Source organism: Equus asinus, chromosome 10 (genome assembly GCF_041296235.1).
Source record: "Equus asinus isolate D_3611 breed Donkey chromosome 10, EquAss-T2T_v2, whole genome shotgun sequence".
In the NCBI taxonomy this organism is placed as follows: Eukaryota; Metazoa; Chordata; class Mammalia; order Perissodactyla; family Equidae; genus Equus; species Equus asinus.
Window position 1 is genome coordinate 54,357,469 of NC_091799.1, and position 26,057 is coordinate 54,383,525.

The 26,057-nt window shown below is 64.3% G+C and overlaps 3 protein-coding genes across 10 annotated transcripts in view; 1 reads left to right on the plus strand and 2 right to left on the minus strand.

Annotated features, from left to right (window-relative positions):
* Positions 1–71: 71 nt before the first annotated feature.
* On the plus strand, positions 72–15,650 carry SSBP4 (single stranded DNA binding protein 4). Of its 8 annotated transcripts, none has more exons than XM_044773543.2 (18): positions 72–410; positions 8,088–8,160; positions 8,492–8,553; positions 8,639–8,723; positions 11,979–12,068; positions 12,514–12,579; positions 12,810–12,869; positions 12,956–13,025; positions 13,197–13,264; positions 13,346–13,413; positions 13,724–13,769; positions 13,864–13,899; positions 13,997–14,051; positions 14,139–14,209; positions 14,302–14,380; positions 14,678–14,706; positions 14,839–14,946; positions 15,313–15,650. In XM_044773543.2, the coding sequence occupies exons 1-18, from the start codon at positions 352–354 to the stop codon at positions 15,340–15,342; spliced, it is 1,155 nt and encodes a 384-aa protein (XP_044629478.1). In that variant the 5' UTR covers positions 72–351; the 3' UTR covers positions 15,343–15,650. The 8 variants fall into 8 exon arrangements, with proteins under 8 accessions (XP_044629478.1, XP_044629480.1, XP_044629461.1 ...); XM_044773526.2 differs by having other exon boundaries at positions 108–410; positions 14,839–15,062; XM_044773545.2 differs by lacking the exon at positions 12,514–12,579 and having other exon boundaries at positions 79–410.
* Positions 15,651–15,879: 229 nt separating this feature from the next.
* On the minus strand, positions 15,880–19,123 carry ISYNA1 (inositol-3-phosphate synthase 1). Its single transcript, XM_044773501.2, has 11 exons — positions 18,959–19,123; positions 18,724–18,852; positions 18,416–18,577; positions 17,943–18,075; positions 17,657–17,850; positions 17,382–17,531; positions 17,085–17,300; positions 16,807–16,971; positions 16,604–16,717; positions 16,313–16,530; positions 15,880–16,179 (listed from the first exon to the last, which is right to left on the minus strand). The coding sequence occupies exons 2-11, from the start codon at positions 18,841–18,843 to the stop codon at positions 15,978–15,980; spliced, it is 1,674 nt and encodes a 557-aa protein (XP_044629436.1). The 5' UTR covers positions 18,844–18,852; positions 18,959–19,123; the 3' UTR covers positions 15,880–15,977.
* Positions 19,124–22,171: 3,048 nt separating this feature from the next.
* The window catches only part of ELL (elongation factor for RNA polymerase II), a 72,201-nt gene continuing 68,315 nt past the window's right edge, over positions 22,172–26,057 (minus strand). The window contains exons 11-12 of the mRNA XM_014831561.3: positions 25,069–25,113; positions 22,172–24,369 (exon numbers count right to left, since the gene is read on the minus strand). Of these exons, the coding sequence (XP_014687047.3) occupies positions 24,253–24,369; positions 25,069–25,113 (162 nt within the window). The 3' untranslated portion in view covers positions 22,172–24,252. The remainder of the gene's footprint in view (positions 24,370–25,068; positions 25,114–26,057) is intronic.

The following is a 26,057-nucleotide window of genomic DNA, read 5'->3' on the forward strand; positions in this document are numbered from 1 at the left end:
GACCCACCCGCGCGCCCGCCATCGCCCCTTTAAGAACGGCGCCCGCGGGCGGCGGGGAGGCGGCGGGCGGGGGCGCGCGCGGCGGGAGGAGGGGGCGCGCGCTTCCCGGAACAGCCCGCGCAGAGGAAAGAGAGGAAGAAAATAAAACCCGCGGCCGGAGCCGAAGCTGGAGCTGCCGCCGCCGCCGCCTCGGCCGTCTGGAGCTCCCCCGCGCGGACGATGCCCGCGGCGCCCGAGCGGGGCTCGGGGCGGTGAGGCCCGGGGCGCGGGGTAGCTATGGCGACCGCGAGCGCGGCCCGCGGCGCCGCCTGACAGGTGTGGGCCCCGGCGGCGGCGGCGGCGCGGAGCAGCATGTACGCCAAGGGGGGCAAGGGCTCGGCTGTGCCCTCCGACAGCCAGGCCCGCGAGAAGTGAGTCGGGGGGCCCGGGTCGGGGGCGGGGCTCGGCGGCCGCGCGTCTTCCGTGGGTCCCAACGCCGGCGGGCACCGCGCCGGGCACGTGGGTGCGGGGTGCAGGACGCGCGGTGCCCGAGCGCGCTCGAGGGGTCGCGAGATTTGCGGGGGCGCGCGAGACCCGAGGGGCGCGAGGCGTCGCGAGGTATGTGGGAGCGCGCTCGAACCGAGGGGCGTGAGGGGCTTAAGGGGGCGCGACATTTGAGGGGGCGCACGAGAGTCACAGGGTGTGAGGGGCGCAAGGAGTCGTGAGGCTCGAGGGGGCGCGCGAGACCCGAGAGGTTGTGTTCAAGGGGCGCGAGATTTGAGGGGCGCGCGAGACTCGGGCGGCGTGAGAGACCTGAGCGGCTCGAGGGTCGCGAGATTTGCGGGGGCGCGCGAGACTCGAGGGCGCGAGATTTCAGGGGGCGCGCGAGATCCGAGGGGACTCGAGGGTCGCGAGACCTCCCCGACGGTCGTGGTCCCCGCGGTTCTCCGCGTTCTCCAGGGAAGTTTCCCAGGCCGGCGAGCCTGCAGCCTCGGGGGACCCCTGCGCCTGGGGCAGAGCTAGAGAGGGGAGAGGAGGGCCTGAGGGACGCCGGCCCCACCCTCGCGAGGCCACCTGTCCCGCCGGCCGGGGCAGCGGGGAGCGGGGCGGGGCCCCCACTTGCTCTGGGCCTGGCGTGGCGGGGGGCGGCTGATGCTCTCCGGCCGCCGGGGGCACAGGTACCTAGTTCCCAGAGCCGGCGGCGCTCCAAGCCGAGCCGGCAGCCTGAAACCCGGCCGCCCCGCTTGCCTTGCGGCACTGCCTCTTCCCTGCTCCTTGGCTTTGGGGGAGGGGGCCCCGTCTCCTAGGCTCGCTTACCTTTCCTGAGGAGAGCAGACATAACAGCGCCATCTCTTAGCTTTGAGGAGCATTTGAAAGGTGCTTGGAGCTGTGAGCGTCCCACAGCAAGGGCAGCGAAGGGCTTGCAGTATTGTTGGTGCCGAGGGAGAAAGGCCTGCCACAGGCAAGGCTTCCGATGGCTGATAGCAGTGGTTGATTCGCAGGATCCTAGAAGTTGAGCCACGTCGGGTGGCCTGGGGTGGGAAACCGGCTGCTGGAGCAGAGAGGAGCCTGGGTCATCGGGGAGAGGTCCCATGATGACCTCCCTTGGGGGCCAGGACGGGGGTGAGGACGTGAACTTCTGGGCAGTGAAAGGAGCCCTGGACGTGGGCTGAGTGCCCCCCTCTGCTGTCCCGCCTCTTCTGTCTGGGCTGACAGCAGGACCCCTGGCTCTGCTCCACAAGGTCGTGTGTCCATTCTCTACCCAGCCTCGCGGTCATCTTAGAGAAGAGATCCTTGTGGCTGGAAGGTATTAGGCAGATGACTGCTCCTCCAGCCCATTTTTGTCCACCCGCAAGGTTATCAGGTTGGGCCCCATTCCCCAGCACCATTAAGCAGGAAGACTTTTAAAAACCGGCACTAACTCCTGTCCAGGTTGGAAGCAGGGAGTATCTGGCATGGCCACCCCATCCCTGGGGATCCTTGCATGTGCCTGGCCATCCTTGTGCCCTGGCTGCTGGGTCTGCGGGCTACCACTCTCTCAGTGGGAATTGTTCACTTGTTCAGCAGACGTGGTAGGCTGTGTCCTGGGGTGCGGATGTCCCGTTAGGCAGGCTGCAGCCCTGAAGAAGCCCACATCCCAGCAGGGAGGGAGGTGTCGAGTCATCCAGCAAGCCAACGGGACGCTCTTGGGATGTCATGTGAAGAAAGCAAAGTGGGAGAGTGGGAGATTGGGTGACGGTGAAGTGTGAGGGGATGTCAGGTGTACAGAGACCTGGAGGAAGAGCAGGCAGCTGAGGGCACAGCAAGTGCAAAGGCCCTGGGGTGATGCCAGGCCAAGGAGCTGGGGCTGGAGACCTGGAGCCCCAGATCGGAGAAGGGAAAGGGCACTCCAGCTCCTGTGTGGCGCGGGGCTTATGGGGGTTGGGAGTAGAGGGCCAGGAGGGCCTGGGGGAGGTGGGCACAGTTACTGGGGGAGAGAGCGGATGATGGCAGTTCAGGTGGTGGTCATGGAGATAAGAGAAGGGAGGGAATAATAGGTGTGAGCCATGGGCAGGGGCCGGGGGGTGTCTGGAATTGAGTTTGGAGAAATTCTGATTCTTTGAACTTGGCCTCAGCTCTTGGCCAGGGCTGGAAGAGAGGGTTATCGGAATCCCTGGCCCCTTTCCCCATCGGCCCCTTTCCCTAGCCTGCTCGGCAGAGCTTCTCAGAGGGTGCTGGGTCTGCAGACCCCTCACGTGGAGGCCGAGTTTCCATCACGCCCTCTGTTCTCCGGTCCCGTTTTTGGCCGAAGCCTTTCTGCGCGCATCTGTTCCTCGTAGAGGGTCTGTATAACTGTTGGTTTGGAGATGGGGTTCTGCTGCTGCCGAAAGTTTGGAAAACACCAGATGCTCACATCCCCCATTTCCCTGATCGGGAGGCTGGGCCCTGGAGCAGAAGCCCCGTGCTGAGGTCTCAGGTTCTGGGGCATGGGAGAGCTCTCAGAACCATGGGGGCCGAGACGCTGGAGGGACGGCTCGGTGCTCTGAGCCTCAGTTTCCTCATCTGAAACGTGGACAAGCAGGATTCTCCTGAGGACTGGGTGAGAGGCTGCCCATGGTGCCCCTGCACAGACAGCCACCCACCGAGCCACTTCCTGTCTCTGGCCTCGGTTTCCTTCTCTGTGAGATGGGGAGAGGGGGTTACCCTGCTCAGGTCCCCGACTCTCCGGGATTGCATCTTCCTCCCCCGCTTCTGCCTCCTCCTGCCCTTCGTCTCCTTCCTTTGGGCCCCTGTCCTGAGTCCTGTGTGGCTCTCCATCTTAACATTAGGTCTGGGCCAGCCTACCCCAGAAACACATCCAGCGCCTGCTGGGTCCCTGCCCTTGGGGGCTGGCAGCGAGCACTGGTGACTGCAGAGCCCGCAGGGGAGGTCAGTGATGAGGCGGCAGGGCAGGCGAGAGGGAGTCTGAGGTCCGGTGGGCTGCCCGCGGGAAGACACAGTCTCTCCTTCTGTAAACGATAAACACTCCCAACCTCAGAGGAGCCCAGGAGCGCTTGTGTGTGGTCCTTGGTTTCCGGTTTTTTTAATAAGGGGACGAAGGTGACTGGGGCAGTTGAAGGCCCCTTTGTCCCTTTGTATCCCTTCCTCTTTGGCCCCAGAGGCTTCCGTCCTGGACTTGGGGCGAGGTCTGGCCGTTTGCTGTGTGTGTGCACCCTGGAACACCATGAGGGCTGCGTGGTGGGTTGAGAGCTGTGCCATGAGTGACGGCTGCGCCTGGGGCACAGCGCCTCATGCTCCCCCAGGACTGGTGTGAGAGAGCACGCTGCCCCCGGTAGGGTGGAGTGTTCACTAGCCCAGTAGGCGAGGCAGTGGATGTGTCCGGCCGTCCCTGGCTGGGCTTGTAGGTGTGGCCATAGCCTCCTTGTTCAGGGCACGCGGGTAAGCGGTTCCTGAGAAGGCATCCCCACACTGAGTCCTGGAGGCTGAGCGGAGCTGCCGGGCACAGGGGAGCCCCAGGGAAGGGCTTGAGGAGGGGCCGCTCTGGGAGGAGCCCGGAGGAGGAGGACCTGCCCAGAGGCCAGGGTGGAGCTTGAGAGTGGGGTCATCACTCAGGCCGCCAGGTGGGAGAGGGGCTGTGGGAGGAAAGCATGGAGGCTGCCGGAGGCCAGCGAGGAGGGTGGCAGAGGGGAGGGGGAAATGTGGGAGTTGGCGAGTCCCTTTGGGGCATCACTGGGATCTGGTGATGGATTAGACCGAGGCGAGGGCTGCTGCGAGGCCCTGAGTAGAGGTGAGTAGGGGTAGAGGTGAGTGGGGGTGGCTCCAGCCCCAGCAGCATTGCTCCAGGGGCTTTAAGGGGGAGGAGGGTGCGGGCAGGGAGCACTTGTTACCGTAACTCTTGGTAGTCATGGTACTTCTCGATAATGAAGGTGGAGTACCACATTGGAGTCCAGGAGGCTCTGACATCTCATTGTGTCACCTGTTCCCTGCGCACTCCGTGTGTGCTTCTCGCCGCGAGCAGCCCGGATCCTCCAGGTCACACATTCCTTCTGGAGGGAAGGCCTTCCTGGGGCTGCCGCACGCTCCCTTCCACCCCTGCCCTCTTGTGGGAGCCCCTCCGATGGGCAGGCTCTTTGTTCGGTAGGTCACCCCCGGGCGGGGGCAGGGGTGACGCCAGGATTTGGAGGCGATGCGGATGCAGAGCCCAGTGGCATCCCAAGCGGATGCCTTCCATGAGGGAGGGCCCTGCAGGTCCCCAAACCACCACGCCAAACGTCCAGGCTTCACAAGGCTTCACTGAAAATTAAAAAAAAAACAGCTCACAGTTCTTTCCTGAGACTTGATCCTGGCAAAAATTAAAGTACAACATTAAGAGAAATCAGCAACCTGAAAACCTTTTCTAGCTTCTCTTTGCTCTTGGGATGAAATCCCAAATCCTTCACATGGAAATGATGAGCGCTGACTAGACCACCTCGGTTAATTCTCTGACGTCCCCAGGGGTGGGGGCTGGGCATTGGTTTGTTCATCCTGGGCGGCGGGGGTGCGGGGAGGCCAGGATGCCTGGCTCTGTTGCAAGGAGAGTTCCTGGCCTCCCACAGCTACATTCCAGTGGGGGCTGCAGGCAGAGAGCAGAGATGCACGTCAGATAGAGATAAGTAAGATGATAGGGCAGAACGAGGGTTGGATGTGGCAGCGAAGCCTCTGAAGGTGACATAGAGCCATGAGGGTCTCTGGGCAGATGTGCCCCAGGCTGGGGAACAGCCTGTGCAAAGGTCCTGGGGTGGAGGGTGGCCAGTGTGGGGGGGACCCTGGAGGGTGTGAGCAAGGAGTGCTGTGGGGAGTGGGGATGTAGACTCTAGGGGCTAGGAAGAGAGCAGCCCCTGGAGGGGCCCTGTCCGGACCCAGGCAAGAGGTGGTGAGCTTGGAGCGGGTGTGCCATGGGGGCAGGGGAGAGGGCTCTCCGTCCACGGGGAGCTTGCTCCTGAAGTTTCCCTACTTTCAGTAAGTGCTGTGATCTCGGGACAGCTGGTGGATCCACACGCCTGCACAAACCTGTGAGAGTCAAGGTCGGGTCATTTGGGGGGCGAAGGACGGGTGGGGAGGAGGAAGCTGGGGGGGGGCGCATGTCAAGGCAGGGCCTTTCCCTGTCACATGGATGGTGGACCCAGAGTTCTGGGAGGCCACGCTGAGGACCCTGTGGGCAGCTGCATGAGGATGTCATCAGAGCTGGAGAGGAGAGGAGAGGAGAGGGCCCAGAGCAAAGCTGGGCCGGGCTAGACGGCGGAGCGGGAGAAGCGTGGGCAGGGCTGGCTCCCGGACCTGCGTCCTGGGTCACACGCCACCACCTAACAGTCAAGGGCAAGGGAGATGGAGACGGACCTGCTGGGCTGGCAGCGTCGAGCATTGGGAGACATGGTGGGATCCAAGGGCCTGTTCTTCAGGAGGCTCCCTGAGCCCTGAGGAGCACCTTCTGCCCCTGGCAGGGTCCAGAATGCCCTCCCTGCCGGGTGTCCTCCCCTCCTGGGGCAGCCCACCTGGATCCTCCCACTCCAACTTGCTCCCTGTCTCCAGGCCTCTCAGCGGCCCCAGCCTTTCCTGCTCCCTGCGCCCCAAGGGGGCGGGGGCCCGCCAGCCCCCTCTCAGCCTCTCCCCTCGCCCAGAGGCTGAGGTGGTGTGCAGGCCTGGGTTGGCTGGGTCTGCTCTGGCCCCTTGGCTGTTCACATTCATGCACCGATGGACGTGGGTTTGGTGGACGCAGGCCACTTGTGAAGGCTCAGGAAGCTTCTAGAAAGGAAAGTGGTCACAGGAGTGGGTTGGACAGGTGAGCCTAGAGGCCAGGGGTCTGGGGGGCCGACTGGGCTGGAGAAGTGCAGATGCTGGTGACTGGAGACTGCTGGGTGGTGCACTGTCAGGATCGGGGGTCCTGGGTGGAGGTGCTGCCGAGGGGAGGTGATGATGTGGCCAGTCTTGGGGGAAGCCACGCTCAGAACTGCGTGATCACCCCAGCTCCTCCCCCTCTGTGCCCTGTCCCTGTCCCTCGGGTGGCCGTCACAGCTCAAGTGGAGCGGTGTGAGCATAGACACGCATAGTCCTGAGATGGCTGCCTCCCCCAGCCCCACGGCCCCTTGTCCTTCCGTAGCACACGCTGCTTTCCATCCCGCGATGTAATGACCTTTGTGTCTCTCCCCATGAGCAGTGGCTGTAGGGGGACAGGAGTCTATTCTGCTCACTGCACAAAGGGGCCCTGGGGGACGTGGAATGAATGAATGAAAGCATGGATGAAGTAAGGAGAGGACCCAGGGCTAGGGCAGAAGCTGGGGCGTGGGGTGGGGAGTGCCCTGGTGAGGTCTAGCTGGGCGCTGGGGGGTGGTCTGATGGGGGCTGGGATGTGCGGGTGGGGCCGCCCCTGGGGGGAAGGGAGGGAGAGGGCAGCAGCGTGAGTCAAAGCAGGGTTATTTTAGGATGGGCCTGCAGCCAGGGCAGGGCAGCCAGCTGAGTGCTGAGGCGTCTGGAAGGGCCTCCAGGGCCTTTAGTGGAGGCACAGCCTCAGGCTTGTCCTTGGGGAGCCCCCAGTCCTGGATGCAGACCCCTCTCCAGCCCACCTGACCTTGGCTGGGCAGCAGGAAGACCCAGGGGTGCCCAGAGGGGCTGGTACTGTGGAGTGGATGGCTGGGGAATGGTTGAGCCAGGGTGGCGGGGAGTTGTCCATCTGCTGGCCTGTGTGGAAGACCAACGGGGGGAGGAGATCAAGGATGGAGAGGCCTGGAAAGTGGTATACACAGGCCAGCCCCTCCCTGTGTGGCTGCGGAGGGCACTGCTGGTTGGAGGGTGGCCTGTGCTCTTGGGATGGGCAGTGGCCGAAGTGGCGTGTCCAGGGGCACCAGGCACAGAGGGCCTTTGGGCGAGGTGGTGCTGTCGCTCCCAAGTGGCACTGCTGGCCCTGCCTCTGCTCACCCACCCCCCCGCTTGCCCAGACTTCCCTTGGGCGGCTGACATGGAGAGGTCCTGGCCACTCCTGGTGGATGGGCACTGATCCCAAGGAAGAGGATGGGATCCAGGGACACCTGGAAAGGGCAGAGGGCCCTTTTCCTTCCTCAGCAGGCAAGGCTGGGAGTGAGTGAGGTACTGGGCCCTGGCCACACAGTCCAGGGTGCCCTTGGGGAGACCCCACCCAATGCACAGCCTGGAACGATGCCCAGGAGCCCTGTCCCTGGGTAGACCTCCCTGGGCCCAAGGCTGCTCTGGGGTCTGGGCATCGGCAGGATGGCCCAGAACTTGGTCCATGATGGGGTGTTGAACTAAGCAGAATTTAGCTTGGAATTAGGGGGTCCAGGACTGCTAGGAGTGCTGCCTAGAGGAGGGGCCTGCAGGCTGGGTGTTGATGGATGTGTAGGAGTTGATCAGGTGGAGCAACTGGTGAGGAGGCCACCTCCTGTGAGGGGTGGGAGAGATGAGGGGGTATTGGGGGACCGGCTGGGGGCAGCAAGTGAGGCTGGGGGTGGGTGTGATGAGGGGCTCACTGTGGGCCCCTGCCTGTCCTTTCTACCTGCCCACCCGAGGGGAGGGGCTTCAGGGCTGGCCCCAGGCCTCCTGAGAACCAGCCCCCACCTGGCCCGCCCACCCACCTGCAGGTTGGCGCTGTACGTGTATGAGTACCTGCTGCATGTCGGTGCCCAGAAGTCAGCCCAGACTTTTCTGTCCGAGGTAAGTCGGCCCAGCCCTTCTTCGCCACCCATAGCCAGGGGCCTCCCTACCCTGTTTCCCTTGGGGCTCCATTGGGGTGTTGGGTGGGAACTGAGGGCTGGGGCAGCTCAGGGCCCACAGGCTGGTATCCAGGCGTCTGTCCATCCATCTGAGGGTCTGCCACCCACTCCTCTGCCCCTCCTCTCACCTGGTCGCACCTGCTCCCAGCTCTGGTCCACTGGTCCCCTGCCCCGTGTCCCTGGGCACCGTGCTGGCCAGGGGCTGCCTTGGTGGGGAGGGTGTCAGGCAGGACTGGGCAGCGGGCCCTCACCTGCCTTTCCTCTCCCTGCAGATCCGATGGGAGAAGAACATCACACTGGGGGAGCCCCCAGGCTTCCTGCATTCCTGGTGGTGGTGCGTGTGGGGTTGGCGTGGGCGGGCCATGGAGGGGGCCGGGTGAGGGTGCCTGGGGAAACCATCGACCCCTTGCCGCCCACAGCGTGTTCTGGGACTTGTACTGTGCCGCGCCCGACCGCAGAGAGGCTTGCGAGCACTCGAGTGAGGCCAAGGCCTTCCAGGACTACGTGAGTCCAGGGTGCAGCGTGGGCAGGGTGTGGGCGAGCCTTGGGGTTCCACCTTGGGTCTCAGCCACTTTTGGGCGGTCCCTTTGCCCTCCACTTGGCCCATGGTCACTTACCAGGTTGGGGAGGCTCCTTCTACTGCATCCAGCTACTGAGGGTCCCCACAGCCCCCACACCTTTGCAAGGCCAGCCCTTCTCTCCTCCCCTCATGTGCTGCCCCAGTGAGCCAGAGTAGACAGGGCCGCAGCTCCGGCCCCACTGCCTGTCCCCTCCCAGCGCAGCCTTTCTGAGCCTGCCCAGGTGGAGTGCCAGGGGTGGCTAAAGGCCAGCCTCCCCAGCAGTAGGCCCAGCGCTGAACACTCTTCCTGACCTTCTCAGCCACTGGGGCCGCTGACTCAATTGCTTTGGCCTCAGTTTCCCTCTGCCTTGAGTGGGGGTGAGGCCTGTCTGAAGAGGAGCCTGGGGGGGGGGGCGGGTAACGTGAACAGGGTGCCACATCTTGTCCTGGAGGAGCAGATGGCAGCCCTGCCTTTACCCTCTTTGCCCTGGCCTGTGGGCCTTGGCCACCTGGCCCCTCAGGTCTTGGGCAGGCCGGGGAGGGCTTGGGGGCTCGAGGCTGTGGGCTCAAGGGGGAAGCTTCGGTTCAGCTGGCGTCCAGGGGTGGAGCAGCTCAAGGGGAGTTACCCGCCCCTTGTGTACCCGCTCCTACAGCTGGCCCCTTCGCGCATCCCGAACGCTCCGCCCTTCAGTGCTCCCTCATCCCCACCTCTCTCTGCGATTGGCCAGGGTTGTACACCATGCACCACCTCCCAGTGGAGGCGCCCCTGCTCCCCGCTCCCCGCACGAGAGAGGAGGCCTCTGCAGGGCCAGGCTGCAGCCCGCGAGAGGTGGGGGTTCGCCATGTCCCTGAAGATGCCCCACGCACGCTCCTTGCACGTGCATGGGAGCCGGGGACACTGCTGTTCGCTCCCATCGGGTCCCACTGCTCGTGTGCCGTAGGCCTGTCCCGGTCCTGCCAGAACTGGTGCCCCAGGGGTGTCTGGAGGTGTGTCGCGTGACTTCACGTGGGCTCTCTGTACCCAGTTGAGCCCCAGCGCCCTCCCTGCGCCTCTCCGGTGTCCTTTGGGCTCTCTTTCCCCTCTCCTGCTGCCCCGCCGGTGTCTAGCGGCCCCTCTGAGCGCCTCCAGGGAGGGCGGAGCATGCGGTCTCCACTTAGGCGTGAGCGCGCTTCTCGGGGGCGCGCCGGTTACCATGGCAGCGGGGCGCGTCCGGGGAGCCGGCGCGGGCACAGCGGGCTCCGGGTGCCTCGGGGACAGGGTCCCTGTGGCCGCGGGTAGAAGCCGGGTGCACATCCTGTCCTGCCGCTCTAACTGGGGCGGGGGGCGCCCTGCCCGCCTCCCCCACGCTATCGGGGCCCTCCTCTGGGCTCCCGGGCTCGACCTCGGCGTCTCCAGGAAACGCGAGCGGCCCCAGCCGGTCGTCATGGCAACGCGGGCCGGACCTGGCACCTCCGGGTGGATGATTGACGTGGGGAGTCCAGCCCCGGCCATCAGCCTAGGAGGGTGGGCCTGCCCCGGATTAACCCTTCAGGGCCGAGAGTTCTGGGATCTGTTCCCGCCCCCACACTTCGTGGTCGGAAGCCCAGCGCACAGCCACCCCCCTTCCCCCTCCCCGACCAGGAAATGCTCTGGCGCCTGCTGTGGCTCGAAAGGGGCTGCCTTCCCGCCCTCCGAATTGGGTAGGCAGCGGGCGGTGGACAGACCCAGGACTCAAGAGCTGTCCCCCTCCAGCCGCTAGGCAGACAGCCCCGAAAGTAGCTGCTGCAGGCCATCGGGCTGTGTGGGTGGGGAGGGGGCGAAGTGGAGGCACTGGACCGGCAGGTAGCAGGGGGCTGACAGCTTAGCCTCCCCCGCAGGGGTGCTGAGCCCTGGGAATGCTGTCAGTCAAGCCTGGGGAGGTTCCGCACCTCTCCAGCTCGGGGCCTGGGCCGGAGTCCTTTAGAGGCTGACCTTTGAGAAGGAGCAGGAAGGCAGCATGCTGCAGTCCCGCGGGGGGAGGGGCGTGTCTCACAGGCCCTGCTCTGACCTAGCCAAGGGGCCCTTTTCCCCACTTCTGTAGGGCAGGAAGCGCAGTGTGGCTGTGGGCAAAGGGTTTAACCCCTCTGTGCTCAAGTGGCTGCAGTTCCACAAATTCCTGAGTGCTCCTGTGTGCCGGCTTGTGCCAGCCCCATGGACAGCAGTGACTCAGACCATCCCCTTCCTCTTGGGGCCTGGGGAGGGAGGGGGGGATAATGCAAAACCAGTCAAGGGACCCCCAGAGAAGTGCTTTCCCCCCATCAATGCCTGCAGTGTCCTCCCCCTTTCTTGTCCTTTGATGTGTCCCCTCTGCCCTGGGAGACTAGGCTAAACCCCCCCACCCCCCAGCCCTGTGGGCCCCAAAGGCAGACAAGCCTGGAACTTGGAACCGATCAGAGGAAGTGGCCTGTTAGCCTGTGCCCCTGCCAGCTCTGGGCCTGCCACCAGCATCTCCCCCTTTGGCAGACACCGGAACTCCCCTCTCTAGCACCTGGTCTCCCCTCGTCCATCTGAAGAGAGGTTGGGGGCCTGGAGACCCCACCCAGAGTCCTGCTCTTCCTTCCCCTCCCTCCTGATGTCTATGCAGCTCCAAGGAGGGGCCCCCTGGGAGAGAAGTTCATCTTGAAGCTGCGATTGATATTTTTTGTGTTTATTTGCGGTGTCATGGGTAGAGCTGGGGACCCAGCTAAGCTGCCTTGCCAGCCAGGAGGACAGGGGTGGTTGGGATGGGCCCGGAGTTGCGGACCACAGTCTCACGGGTCTGAGCTTGGATTCAGGTGGAAAGAACAAGCCTGTGCTAGAAGGGGGAGGTGTACACTGTAGTCCTTGGTGGTTGGCATTATCAGACCCCCAGAATCTTCAGGCTTGGGACTCACTGGGGCCTGGGATCCCCAACTCCCTGGCCTCCTCCAGGGTCTCGGGGCCAGGAGAGTGTCAGGGCCTGCCCCTGCTGAAGGCCACCCATGTATCCGAGACAGTGTTAGGGTTGTTAAACCAGGTGGGAACTGGGGCAGCTGCTCTTCTGTCACCTAGAGAGACCCACAGGTGGCTTGCCATGGAGCATAGAGGGTAGGATGGCCTGGACTCTCCATCTCGTGGGGCCAGCTACTTATGGAGGGAGGGTACACTCGGGCAGGAAGTGGCCAGACCTGGCCCTCGGCCAGTGACCTCCCTTGCCCTGCAGAGCGCTGCAGCCGCCCCCAGCCCTGTGATGGGGAGCATGGCCCCCAACGACGCATTGGCAGCCGGCCCTATGGCTCCTGGCTTCTTCCAGGTAGGGTCAGGGCTGGGGCCTTCTGTCCCTCGACCCTGGGTGACGGCAGTGGGGCCCCATGCTGGGAGAGGCCCTGAGGCCCGCAGACTGGAGTTGGGTGGGAGGGCTGTCGGTGCGGTGGGTATGCGCTCGCGGGCCTTCGTGGGGCCGGGGCCCCGGTGCAGGAGAGGGCGGGGTCTTTGTGCGGTCGGCCAGCGCGGGCGCGGGCACATGCCAGGATGCCTGGGGCCGCCGAACGTGGCTCTCTGAGCCACGGGTCCTGTCCGTGATTCCGTAAGCCACCCCTCACCCCACTTCCCCCCACTCCCTCCTGCAGTGCAGGGGCTGGCCCACCCTCCCGCCTCCATGGCGTCCCCATCCCCGGCCAGGCTTAGCAGGGCCACAGGAAACAGCGGAGCTTCGGGTGACCTCGCTTCTCCCAACCCACGTGGTTCTGTCCTCCTAGGGCCCCCCTGGCTCCCAGCCGCCCCCCCACAACCCCAACGCCCCCATGATGGGGCCTCATATTCAGGTAAGGACCTGTGACGCCCCGCCCCCTCGCACACGCACGCCCCGCCCCCAGCCCCTCGAGCCCCCGCCCCACTGCGCTCGCAAGCACCTGGCGCCGGCTGGCTGCGGTTTGCCGGCCGGTCCTGGAGGAGGGGCCTATCCAGGCTCGCGGCCTGGGCACAGCAGGAACGGGGTAGCTTTGGGGGATGAGCGGGTGGGGGGAGGTGCTGATCCCCGGCCCACCTCTTCCAGCCCTTCATGTCACCGCGGTTCCCAGGGGGCCCCCGGCCCACCCTGCGGATGCCGAGTCAGGTGAGAGAGGGATGAGGGGAGGGGGGACAGGAGTCGGGCCGGAGTGCGGTCACCCATACTCAGTGCTGCCACGCCCCCCTCCTCAGCCTCCTGTAGGCCTCCCCGGCTCCCAGCCCCTCATTCCTGGCGCCATGGACCCCTCCCCGCGAGCTCAGGGTGAGTAGGGAAGTCCAGCTGCTGTATCCCCTCCACCCATCAGGACGCCAGCTCCAAGCACCCCGTCCCTGGTGCTTCATGGTGCAGACCACCACCCGCCCCCCAGCCAGCGCGTGTCCACACTGGAGAGTGGTCCTGGTCTGAGTCCCCTTCTTTCTGCCCCCACCGCAGGGCATCCGAGCATGGGCTCAGTGCAGAGGGTAACGCCTCCAAGGGGCATGGCCAGCGTTGGGCCCCAGGTAAGGGCGGGGCCCAGGTGTGTGTGGGGCATCGGGGGCTTTCCCCTCTTGGGCTGCATTCACGGCCCTTTCACTTCACAGAGCTACGGAGGTAGTATGCGGCCCCCACCCAACTCACTCGCCGGCCCAGGCCTGCCCACCATGAACATGTAAGGCCCTCAGGGACCCTGGGAGTGTGTCCGTGGGACCCCCTAGCTTCACACGCCCGGTATGCTGGGGCAGACTGCGAAGCCGCCCAACAGCCGCGGATCTTGCTTACTCCACTGTTGGGTGGGGAAACTGGGGCCCAAAGGCCGGTGGTGATGGGTTGGGATCTGAAGGCTGGCGTGGAGTCCGTGCACGGTTCCCACTTCTCAGTCTAACCTGCTGCTCTGCGGGCCTGTCTGGGGGCACGGGGGGCGCAGGGGGCGCTGTGTGCCTCCCGGCCTCACTTCAGCGTCCACCCACCGACTCTTCTAGGGGCCCTGGAGTGCGCGGCCCGTGGACCAGCCCCAGTGGCAACTCGGTGAGTCTCAGGCTAGGGGGCTGGAGGCTGGGATGGGTCGGCGGTGTGTGGGGGGTAGAATGGGCGCACCGCTCACAGCTGCCCCTCTCCCCAGATCCCCTACTCCTCATCCTCCCCCGGCAGCTACTCGGTGAGTGTGGCCGAGGCTGGGCAACCAGATCCGGGGGCAGGGGTTGTGGGGCGGCAGATAGGGGCTTTTCTTACCTTCTGTCTCCCTCCGTGTGCAGGGACCCCCAGGAGGAGGTGGTCCCCCTGGAACGCCCATCATGCCCAGCCCTGGAGGTACTAGGGCCTGGGCAGGGCGTGGGGAGGGGTGTGCTTGGGAGGAGCCCTCCCGCCCCGCCCCCTCATGTGACGCCCTCTCCTCAGACTCCACCAACTCCAGCGAGAACATGTACACCATTATGAACCCCATCGGGCCGGGCGCCGGCAGGGCTAACGTGAGTGGGGTCGGGGTGGGAGCCGCGCGTGGGAGGCGGTGACCCCTGGGAGGGCTGCTGGCCTGAGTTCCACGCTGCTCCTCTGCCCGCAGTTCCCCCTGGGCCCTGGCCCCGAGGGCCCCATGGCCGCCATGAGTGCAATGGAGCCTCACCACGTGAACGGATCCCTGGGTGAGCGGGCGGCCGGGGACCCCCGCCCCGCTTTCCTTCGCGAGCCTCGTGCGCCCCCTGGCGGCCTCCCTGTGTTCGCTGTCGGGGCGTCGGGACCGCTCCCTGAGCCTCGGGGGCTCGGGACCCCGGGCTGTGCTGGGGGGAGGGTCCGTAACTCAACCGTGGGGACGCCCGACCGTCAGCACTGCCCCTCATCCGGGCCCTCCCCTCGGGACCCCCAGCGGGCTGGGCGGGGGAGAGGGGGCGGGCCTGGTGCAGGCGCCTCTGAGCCGCGTGTCCGTCGTCTGTCGTCCACAGGCTCGGGCGACATGGACGGGTTGCCGAAGGTGAGGGGCCGCGCTCCTGCTAGGGTGGGGGCCGGGGCGCCTCGAACGGGGAGGCCTCGTCCGGGTGGGCCGCGCGGTGGGCAGGGCCTGGCCCGGGCGCGGGGAGTTGGCGCTGACCGCGGCCCCCCCCAGAGCTCCCCCGGCGCCGTGGCCGGCCTGAGCAACGCCCCGGGCACCCCGCGGGACGACGGCGAGATGGCGGCCGCCGGGACTTTCCTGCACCCGTTCCCGAGCGAAAGCGTAAGCGACTGCGTCGACTCCCCCCCCGCGGCGGCGTCGGGCCGGAGGGGCCTGGCAGGCAGGCCCCGGCGGGGCGGCCGGGGGGCCAGAGCAAGACCGTGACCGCGGCGGGCCAGGTGGGGGGGCGGCCGCGGCATCCTTCCCCTCTTCTCCTATTTTCTCCCCTCTCCCGCCCTTGTCTCACCACCCCGCCCCCTACCCCATCCTGGGACCCGCGCCCCAGGGCGGCCTCCCCACCCATCGCCACCTGTCCCCTCCCCTCCCTACATCTGCCCTGTCCCGTCCCCCATTCTCCCCGGGGGGCGGGTCCCAGCCTAGGCCAGAGCTGAGCCCGCCCCCGCGCGCCATCCCCTCGTCTCTCCGCAGTACTCGCCCGGGATGACCATGAGCGTGTGATGGGGCAGCAGCCCCGTGCCCACTGCCGGCCTCGGCTTCTGCCCAGCGCCAAAGCCCAGGGGCTCGGGTGGTCTGCAGGGTGAGGGTCTGAGGTCACAGCCCGGTCAAGGCTTGGACGGCCGGGAGGCCCCGCACGCAGGATTCTCATTTTATTAAACTCACGAGGACCTCAGAGACACTTTTTCCTGTGTCGGCCCTCCCCACCGTTTCTGTTTTGGCCTAGGGGGGCTCCTTGGGGGACCTCCTTTCCCCTGGACAGCAGGGGGTGGGCCCCATCAATAAATGTAAGGCCGTTTTGGTTTTTGGTATCTAGTCTCAGGTTTCTTGACCTTGGCCTGCGGCCACTGTCTCCACCCGGGGGTCTCAGCTCTCACTTGAGGGGCAGGGATTAGGCAGAAGCCTAGGGTTTGGGAAGGTCCCTAAAGGTTGGGACAAGTTTTGAAGGGTAGGTAGGAATCTAACCAGGTGAAACAGGCAGCTAGGGCTGAGGTGGGGGGGTGGTTAGATCGCAGGCACCAAGAACCCGGAGGCGCTACAGACGGTGCACTGGCTTTATTGTTTCGGGCTGGGCCTGGGAGGTTCGGGTCCTGAAGCGCAAGGGGGCAGGAGTCATGGGGGAGGTGTGTGGCTAGGGCTCAGGTGGTGAGCATCTGGGGTGCCTCGGCCTTTGTATGACCATTGGCATCACCGACACAGCCGTTGGGGGCAGTCGGGGCTGACCCCTTCTTGCAAGGCCCAGCATAGGCAGGGGCCACAGGCTGGCCTTGCCTGAGGCAGGGGCGCTCCATCTTGTGCTCCAGAAGCATGTGGTTCTGCGGCGGGAGCCCCACGCAGGCCCTAGGGGACGGGTTGGGGCTCAACAGTCAGACCCTGAGGCTGGTGCCCCTGCAGCCTCCAATCCCTAGGCCGAGTGCACAGCCCCTTGAGTGGACATCTGGGCCACGGTGGGGACCCCAGGGCTGGGGCGCACCTTAGGATGTTCTCGATGCAGCTGCGCTGGCGGAAGAGTGCGTTGACCACGGGGCTGCCTGGTGGCACCAGCGGTGCCTTGAAGAGAAAGCTGAGCAGCGACAGCACTGGGTGGAAGCTCTGTGGCTCCGGGTCAGCGTCGGTGCAGAAGCTCACACGCTGGCACAGCTCTGTCAGCAGTACCAGATCCAGCATGATGGGTGCAGCCAGGAGAGAGTCCTGCAGGGCCAGTGGGTCAGGAGGGAGGTGGGGCTGGAGGGCAGCCCCACTCTGCCCTGGGCGAGCCCCATACCTCACATGTGTTATGCAGCACCAGCGTGTTGGTGCCGCCCATCATGAGCTCCGATGTGTACTCATCCAGTGCACGCTTGCTGTCGCCCACATAGGGCACGTACTTGATGACCACCTGGGAGGCAGCAAGAGGTCACAGGGGTCCCTGTCCGCCTCTGCCGGGAGCCCCGCCCACCCCCCCCATCCCGCCCGTGCCCCACGCACGCAGTGGTTGGGCTCCTCGCCGGGTGCGTAGAGCACTGGGTTGCTCTGCACCATGTCATCCACCACACTGCTCTTGGACACCTCCTTGGAGCGGAACTGGGGCGGTGCTGACAGGTTTTGCCCATCATTGTTGCCTAGGTGGTTGTAGCTCACGATGGACATGGTCTGCAGGAACAGGGGCCTGACTGGCACTGTAGGCCTTGCAACACACAAGTCTGGTGGTGCTTGGGATCCAGACCCGCCCCTTCCCGAGTCACACATCCCCTAGTCCCACACACCTTCAGGCCGGAGCCGATAAGGAAGTCCACAAGCACGGACTTGACCTTGGTCTGGCCGGACTTGAAGTCGTCTCCGCCCACAAAGACGCGGCGCTGCCATGCGAGCTCAAGGGCACCAGGCACTAGTGTGTTCTGTGGGGACCCGTTGAGGAAGGCACAGCCTTCCAAGATGCTGGCCACGGCGAAGAGTGTGGAGGGCGACACCTCGAGGCCCAGCTGTGGGTGCAGGTGGGCCATCAGCCCAGAGAGGTCCTTGGGGGCTAGCCCCAACCCTGTGCCACCCCTGGGCACACTCACCTCAATGGTGCGCAGCAGGTTCTCAGCGGTGTCATTGAGGCCCGGGACCACTTCGCAGAAGCGCTCCGTGTTTGCTGTCCACAACACGATGACTTTGTCCAGCCCAGCCTTGGACCGGAAGTCGCAGATGTCTCTGCGGATCTGCTCCAGCTGAGGGGGTGGAGGAAGGGTGAGGTTGTACAGGTCTCCCACATAACAGGGGAGCAAATAGGAATTAACAGGTGGCAGGGAGGGGGACAAGTGGCAGGGGATAAGGGACTTGGGTGGGGCCACACCTGCTGCGCTCGCGTGCCTGGGATGAGGTTGTCGGCGCGCACACTCTGGTTAGCGGCGATGAACTCGGGGATGTAGATGGAGGGGCGTGGGCGTAAGGGCTCCATGTGTGGCCACAGTTGCTCCTGCAGCCCCCAGTCCAGCACCTGCGCGCGCCGCATCGCCTCGGCCAGATTCAGCGACGATATGTCCCAGCCTAGGGGGGACCCTCAAGCTAGGCCCGGCCGGGACCCTGGGCCCCTCCAGGCCCTACCTCCCGCCCCACCCTTGGCCCAGGGCACTGCCCACCGTCGAACACGAGGTCGTTGGGCGCCACCATGGGCAGCAGTGCGCTGAAGGGCACGAACACCTCCTGGCCCTCGGCGTCCAGGCCCAGGCTAACGGTGCTCGCCTGCGTCAGCGAGCCGTAGTAGTTGGCCTCCTGGGGGGCGGCAGGCGGGGCGGGGCGAGGGGTGGGCGTGGCGTAGGCCACCAGCCGGCCATGGCCCGCACGGCACCCTCAAGCTCCGCCCTACTTTGGGGCGCCTCAGCTCTGCGATCCAAGCCCAGGCGGAAGCCGCTCCCCCTCCAGACGTCCCTCCCCGGAGCCTGCGGATACCTTAGGCTCCGCCCCCGCGAGACCCCCCAGGAGTCCGCCGGCAGCCAGGCCCCGCCCCGCAGGAACCCCGCCCCCTGTGGCCTCCCTCCTCCACGGAGCCCCGCCCCTGGAGGCCCCTCCCCCTCCCGCACGGACTCCGGCGGAGCCCCGCCCGACCCCCCACCTTGCGGCCGGTGCGCGTGGGCCAGGACAGACGCAGTCGGTTGGCCAGCACGGCGGCGGTGAGCGTGGAGCCGTTGTTCCCGCCCCAGCCGACAAGCATGACCCCGAGCCGGGGCACCTGCCGGGCGGTCCGGAAGGTGAAGCGCGTGGACGTGGGGCGCACCTGGGGAAGGGCGGCGCAATGAGTCCCGGGTCCCAGGCCCTTTCTCCCTCACTGCAGGGTCGGGGTTGCAGACGTGGGGCAATCCCCAACCCCTCACGGCTCCCCAGTTCCCCCATCCCCACGGCCCCCCTCCGTCCCTCGCCCACCTTGAGGACACCGCCCTCGCGGCTGACGCCTGTCGTCCTGTACTCGTACTGTGCCTCGATGGCCTCGGGGCCGTAGACCACGTCCGGGCTCTCGACCACGAACTCGGCTGCGGCCTTCATCGCGGCGAGCTGGGGGCGCGGGGTTAGCAGGAGGTCAGCGGGGATGCGAGAGCCGGCCGGGCAGAAGCGACTTCGGTCCCCGAGGCCCCCGGACCCCGCCCGGGGCCGCACTCACCAGCGCGGAGCGGGCTCGGACGGCGGCGGACGGCGAGTGGTCCGGACGCGCGAACTCCAGAGAAAAGAGCCGCCGCCCCGCCCCCGCCCCGCCCCTCGTCCGCCGGCGCCGGGGGGCGGGGCACGCGGGGTGAAGGGCGCGCCGGCTCGGACTCGGGTTCGAGGCCCAGCAGCCCCAAATCACAGTGGGTATCTGGTCCCCGCCCCGCCAGTCTCGGCCAGGCCAACATGTGGGCCGCAGGCCACGGCCCGCACGGCGCGCCTTGATTCACTTCGCACCTCAGTCCTTTTATTCTCACCTTACAAAAGAGGACATTAAGGCTGCAAGTGAGCTACAGGCTGCAACCACAAGGCAGGAGGTGGAACTGGGCAGGGAGGCCGGGCCTACGGGGGCCCCTGGGGAAAGTGAGGCAGAGGACTAAGCCAGGATTCGGACCGGAAAACAGACACTTCTCCAGCCCAGCCTGCTCCCCCTTCCTGAGCAGTAGTGCCAGGCACTCCCACCTCCAACAGGTTCACACAGAGGGGGTTTCCCCACCTGTATCAGGAGGGCCTGGCAAGGCCAGGATGGAGAGGGGACTGTTCGGTGAGGACGGGAAGGGGTGGGCAGGGCCGAGGCCGCCAGCTGGGGAGGAACTAGGCCGGCCCAGCACGGCGCCCCCCTAGCGCCCAGTGATAAGGAGCGTGGGAACCCGGCGGGTGGGGCGGCTCCCCCAGGAACTTTCCAAAACAAGCGGCCTCCTCGGCTGGAAAGTTTCCATCACTGGACCCGGCCCAAAAGGTGGACAGTTGGAAACGTTCATAGAAAACGTGCTCAGGGCCTGGCCTTGGGAGGCGGGGGCTCCAGCGTGGGGGAGTCCGAAGTGGACTGGGGCACCCCCAGCCAGAGGGAACGCAGAGGCAGGGCTGGGCAGTGCAGGCTGCCTGGAGGAGGTGGCTGCTGGAAGGTGTCTTGAGATATGAAGACATTTTCTATTAAGAGTAGCAAGAGCTGCCCAGGCGAAAACCCGGGCAAGTGGGTTCAGGGGCAGATGAAAAGGCAGCAACAGCAGAGGCAGGCAGGCAGTTTGGGGACCAGGGCAGACTCTCAGGACTATGGTATAATAAATATTCAGGTTTTGTCCCCAGTTCCTGGCTGGAGATTGAGTTTAGACACCAACAGTCAGTGATGGACTCAATCACACCTACCTAACAGCACCTCATCAACACTCCTGAACAGCTGGGGGGGGGGGGTGAACACAGGGGGCGCGGTAAGGGCAGCACACCTGTAGAAGGCATGGAAGCCCCACTCCGTTCCTCACAGCCTGCCCTCTGCGTCTCCTCCATTTGGCCGTTGAAGTGTTTTCCCGAGCACTGTGAGCCATTCCAGCCATTACCAAACTGAGGAACGAGTCATGGGAACCCCCCATATACAACTGGGTGGTCAGAAGTATGAGTGGGCAGAGACTTGTGGCTAGTGTCTGAAGTGGGGGGCAGTCATGTGGTACTGAGCCCCTTAACCTGTGAAGTCTGATGCGAGCACTGGGAACTGACATCCAGTTGGTGTCAGGGGACCGTGGAGGAAGCGTGCACCACCAGGCCACAAGTGATGTCACAGCAATGTGTGCAGAGATGAGAAAGGCCCCAAGACCCAGCGCTGGGAACTCCAGCATTCACAGGGCAGTCTGGGGGAGGTGCAGCAAGAGTGGGGGCGGGGGGGGGGCAGAGAGCGGGCCTAGGTGGGCTCCCTGGAGAGCAGTGCTGGGGGGCAGCTGGGAGGGACCTGGCCTCAGGTGGCTTCTATTCCTGACAGTTGGTTGGTGCTATAAGGCAACTGTAGGGACGGCCTGGGTGTGTGACATGGGCTGAGTGTGCTGCTGGGACACCTGCCCCCACCAGACAACAAGCTCCTGAGGACAGGGCTGTCTTGATCACTGCTGAGTGCCCGTGCCCAGGTGGAGCCCGTTGCACAGGAGGCGCTGTGGGATCCAGGTGTTGACAGGATGACAATTGGAGATATTGTCCAGCAAGTGGAGCAGGTGGGCAGCCCCAAGCCCCTCGGCCATGGTACACTTCATGAGCGTGGGAAGACCCTTCTGGGCCTCAGGAGGCTGGACACGTGGTGTCCTCTGCTCAGGAAGGACAATCAGGGAGCCACCTGTATCCACGGTGCACTGAAGGGGCGATGGCCACGGCACTGCCAGGTAGTGTGAGGGCTGCGGCTGAGGCTAATGGAGGACAGGGGAGGCGGGTGGGCAGGGCAAGGCTGAATCATGCAGGGTCCAAGGGAGGCAGGTTTTGGCCCTGGGCCCCAAGTGTGTGCACAGAGATGTTATCCCATGGAAACAGCAGAGCCAGGCCACCTCAGGAGCAGGGTCCACTGCTGGACCTCGCATCCTGCAGCCCTCAAATTCCTGGGCTGCCTCAGACCAAGGCCGCTAGCCAGTGCGGCTACCAGGGAGGCTAAGGCCCACAGCCCCCGACCCCTGGACTCCTTCAATCCAGGTCTTACTCTTTGTTTTTCCTTCCTAAAATAAATGCCCACTCTCCCTGTGTCCCTAGAGGGCAGGACCTACCCCCTGCCTTTGGCTGCTCACCTGGAACACAGGGCAATGACGGCCATCCCTGCTGGTGTCTGGGCCTGAGGGGCTGCACCGGGCCTCAGTGCTGTAGCCTCATGAGGGACACAGGGGATACCCCAGTCCCTGCCTGTTGGCCTAGTTGGAATGAACAATGAATGACAGTGTGGTTACTCACCACTGTTTCCATCAGTCAGTCAAAGCCCATTTTCCCCTAAATAAGGGCACACCCCTCGCCTGTGGCCCCACTGCTGTGAGCTCCGGTGCTGTGGGAGGCTGGGGATGCCCCTGCTGGCTCAGCCCACCTTGTCCACACTGGGGTCCTGCCCCGCTCACGCCCCCACCGAAGCTCCCCATTGCCTCCGCCTCCCCAGCCTCTCTGCCGTTTCCTACCTGTGATCACAGGGTCTGGCCTCCTGCCCTGTCACCTGCAGGGCCTGCAGCCACCTTGGTCAGGATAACCTCCACCTGCCAGCCTCGTTCCTGGGCAGCAGCTCTGGCAGGCTGTCCAGGACGTCTTCTCTGCCTTGTCCCAGCCCGTGCCCCACCCCTGCCCCACTCATTATGGTCACGTGGGGCCAAGTGGCCTCCTGACCCTGGCCCACCCCCCAAGCTGTGACAGACACACACGCACCCAGGCAGCCTAGGCTGCTAGGTTCGGCTCAGTGACATTTATTATAGGTTGAAAAAAATCAGCATTCACCTGTTTAGTGTACAAAAAGGACACTAGGTCTTTTAAGAAAATATTAGGAAACTGAAGATGTGGATGACTTTCAATTGGAACATTTTGGCAAAAGTGAAAAGTTCTTGTAAACACCAACTCCATGGCTCAAAATAGTTTTTCTCCACAGTACAATATTAAAAGGAAAAAAAAACACAGTATCAATAAGTTAGACCATATTTAATCAGCTAGAACTTTTGTCCATCAACCCCTAAAGCACAGAACTTTTCTTAGCTTCATAATTCCTTAAAAGGAGGAAAAAACAAGAAACAACAAGAAAACAACAACAAAAAGGAAATCGGCTGACAGTCCCTTGAACTGGTTCCGGAGCAGAGGGCCTCCTCAGATGATCCCCACCGCGCCCGCACGGCTGGGCCAGAAGTCCCCATATGCAACCCGGTGTCCGCACCGCCCTTCCCTCACTCTCCAAACGAAAAACAAAATGACAGCTAGGGAAACATGAAGGGTTGTTTCCGGTGCTCCAGGCACCCCAGGGGGCCTGCAGAGAGAGACTTCAGGGTGAGGGGGCACTGTGCAGGCCCCCTCCACGAGGGCGCCTGCTCTTTGGGAAGCCATGAGGAGACCCCCACAGCTCTGCACAGATAACTCACTCCATGGGAGCGTACCCGCTCTCCCTGCCTCACTACCGCTGGCAGCAGCGATGCCCCTGTGACCTCAGGGCTGCAGGCCGCAGCCACTGCACCCTCACTGGTGTTTTACTGAACATGGCCCTGAATGTGAACACACGCCTCAGCCTCCAACATGCCCTGGCAGGGCCCCTCTCTCTCACTCACACAGGCACGCACACACGCACGCATGGCCCCCTGACGCTTTGGGGGACAATAGACTAGGCACAGCGACTAAGCAGCAATTGGGGTGTCCACGGAACCCGTGACCCCCAGAACAGGAGGACCAGGTGCCTTTTCTGAGCTCACTTTCGGGGGGTGCCCCCAACCCCATCAACCCCCAGCCCCTCCCTGAGTGCAAACCCCGCAGTGGCTCTGCTAAGACAACCCCAGAACCCACAAGTGGACTGAGGGATGGAGCGAGGTCAATAGCATGGAGACCACACAGTCTCAACAGTGCGAAATGAAAAGCAGCAGCAAAGGGGACAATTGAGAACGTCATAAACTAAAACCCGACAGCGCTGCTGCAGAGCGCAGGCTTGTAACACAGAAAAGCCCAGCGGCCCCGACAGCTGAGGGTCTGAAATAGCAGGGCAAGCCGGGAGCGCCGCGGGCTCCGCTCTGGCCGGCTCCCAGCAGCTGCTCGGGGGCCAGCTGGGTTCTCCGAATAGACCTGGGAGCTGCCCCACCCAAGCCCGTAGCGCAGAGACCCCTCGGAGCAAGGGGGAGGAAGGAGAGGCAGGTGCTGCAGGGGAGGGCCTGTCCAGGCACCCAGCATGAGACCAGCAGGGGAGACGTGGCCCACCCACCACACACGGGTTCTCTCCTTGGAGCTCGCACCAACAACGCCGAACTTTCTGATGGCATCTGTAATACTGCAGAAAGGACACAGGGCGGCATCTAGACCCTAGTGTCCAGGGAGGGAGGCACAGGTTTAGAAAAAAGACACTTTCTCTTTTGTATAAAAATAGACTCCAGTCTCATAAGCAGTAGCTAAAAGTGGCTGTCTTTGTATAAAACCAGAAAAGGCAGGCAGGCCGGCCTCCAAGTCTTCCGGCGAGAGGAAGCTGAAGCCCCTTGGGCTTCGGCCTGCAAGGAGGTGGGCTTCTCGGGGAGCCCATCCTGGGCGGGGGCTGCTCAGGAGGAGTGGGGGCCGAGACACCCCACCTGGATCTGTGACCTGTGAGCACCAGGTCTGCAGGGGCTCCCCTGAAAACCGGCGTTGCTGGCTCAGATGAACCTGTCTTCCTTGTGTTTATTTTTTTAAATAAATCTCTTTTTTCCCGTCTTTAGCTCCCCTGACCCCAGCTCCCCGCCATCCAGAAAGGTCAGCCCAGGGAGAAGAGCTGGCCTGGCCGGTGGAGCGGACCTCCTGCCCTGCGGTCTCGGGCTAGGGCCAGGCCTGCAGCTGCCGCTGGTCATACTCGGCGATGAGCCTCTTGATGTGGGCCAGCTTGCTGTGCAGGTACTCACAGCGGTGCTTCTCCTGGCTGTAGTTGGTGTTGGTCTGCAAGAGGGCGGCAGTGTGAGCACGTCTGAGTGTGGCCAGCGGTGGCTGGGAGCCCGGTGCCAACTCAAGCTGCCCTGTGTGGAGCACCTGGCCCAACTGGCCACCTGGCTTTTGCTCCCCCTGCTTACAGGCACCCCAGCCCCACCCTGGGAAACACGGTCACAGCCAGGATGAGAGTCAGAGGTGAGATTAGTCATGAAACTTCTGCGCCGGGCTGGGGACTCGCTGGCAGGGAACTGCGCAGACACACGAGGCACACATGTGGTAAACCCAGAGCTCGTGGCCTTCAGGAACAAGAGCTAAGATCATGGAACCACCTCACAGGAGACCCTCAGTGAGCCTGAGGCTGGGCGTTTCTGCCAGCGCAGGGCTGAAGACAGATGGGGCCAGGCTGGGGGCGGGGACCAGCTCCTCCCCTGCACCTCGGAAGGAGCTTTGCTGGAAAGGGCCTGGGGACTGCACCCACCAAGCAGGGGGAGAGTTGAGGGGTGCAGAGGTGCCCAGTTGGGGGCTGCACGCAAGCTCAGGGACAGGCTCAGCCCTCGGCTGTAAATGGGAGGGGCAGGGGGGCACTGCTCTGCGGACCCAAGACCTCAGCCCACGAGGCCCTTCCTCCCTCCCTGTGCAGACTTTCTGGCACTGCTCGCCTTGCCGCAGCTGCTTCTCACCCCACCCCACAACAGCAGGGAGACTCACCTTTTTGATTTTTCGATATTCCTGCAAAATCTGCCCACGAGTAGTCTGGAAAAAACAAAAGAGAAAGCAAACAATGCCCTCACCTGCGAGAAACCTCAACTGAGTGGCCCCTTCTCCCTGATAACCTGTGACCTGCAGGATCACCATCTGCCTCGGGACAATGGCCTCTGGGGACAATGGCCTCAGGATGGCGTGAGGGAAGCTGACGAAGTACAGAGGAGGGGCCGGCTGGGGGGCATGAACAAGGCAGGAAGCAGAGGAGGAAGCTGGGCCAGGGGAAGCCTTGGGAGGAGGCAAAGAGCGGTGGGCCGGCCTCCTTCCCTGTCCACTGTTCCAGGCCAAGCACAGAGGCCCCCGACCACCTGGGGTGCAGGGGGAGGTGAGGGACATCCACACGGCTGCAAGGAGGGAGGACGAGGATGCCCTGGGAGCTTGTTCGGCTCAGAGGCTCAGAACACTCACCGTTCCTCCAACCGTGAGCCCTCCTCTGGAAAACAAAATGGCCTTTGCCATGAGAGAGAGACCCCGATACCCCGATTAATCAGGTAGCCAGCTCTGAACAGTAGGACAAGGAGGAGGCTGGTGTCCCAGGGCTAGTGACCAAGGGTGGAGGCCCTCCCCCTGCAGTGAACCACACAGGACGGCTTGGGAAGCCTGTGTGCCCTCGGCCAGAGGATGAGGGACTCCTAGTACAGGCGGGGGACCACAGGGACCCTCCATCCCCTCCCACCTCCCACTGTGGCTGTGATGGCACTGATGGGCCGTGGGATGCAGTCTGGCCCTGCCTCTCCTGGCAGGGGGCCGAAGTGTCCCCTGTGATGTGGGTAGTAGCCTCGAGAGGACCCTAGATGTTCTCACAGGTGGGGACCCCTGTGCCTCGGCCCTGTGCTCCCTGAGCCACATGGGTCACCTCCCACCTGCAGAGTTAGTCACAACTGGCCTCATTGCTGCTGAGGTGGAGCCAGGCCTCAAGCCCGCAGAGCCCCCGG

Coding starts and splice junctions, on each gene's coding strand:
- SSBP4 (XM_044773506.2), top strand. CDS start 352: ATGTACGCCAAGGGGGGCAAGGGCTCGGCTGTGCCCTCCGACAGCCAG. Junction 8,724..11,978: donor CCAAGGCCTTCCAGGACTAC/GTGAGTCCAGGG, acceptor CTTGCCCTGCAG/AGCGCTGCAGCCGCCCCCAG. Junction 14,707..14,838: donor ACATGGACGGGTTGCCGAAG/GTGAGGGGCCGC, acceptor GGCCCCCCCCAG/AGCTCCCCCGGCGCCGTGGC.
- ISYNA1 (XM_044773501.2), bottom strand. CDS start 18,843: ATGAAGGCCGCAGCCGAGTTCGTGGTCGAGAGCCCGGACGTGGTCTAC. Junction 18,578..18,723: donor GCGAGGGCGGTGTCCTCAAG/GTGGGCGAGGGA, acceptor GCCCTTCCCCAG/GTGCGCCCCACGTCCACGCG. Junction 18,076..18,415: donor CCACGCGCACCGGCCGCAAG/GTGGGGGGTCGG, acceptor GCCGCCCCCCAG/GAGGCCAACTACTACGGCTC.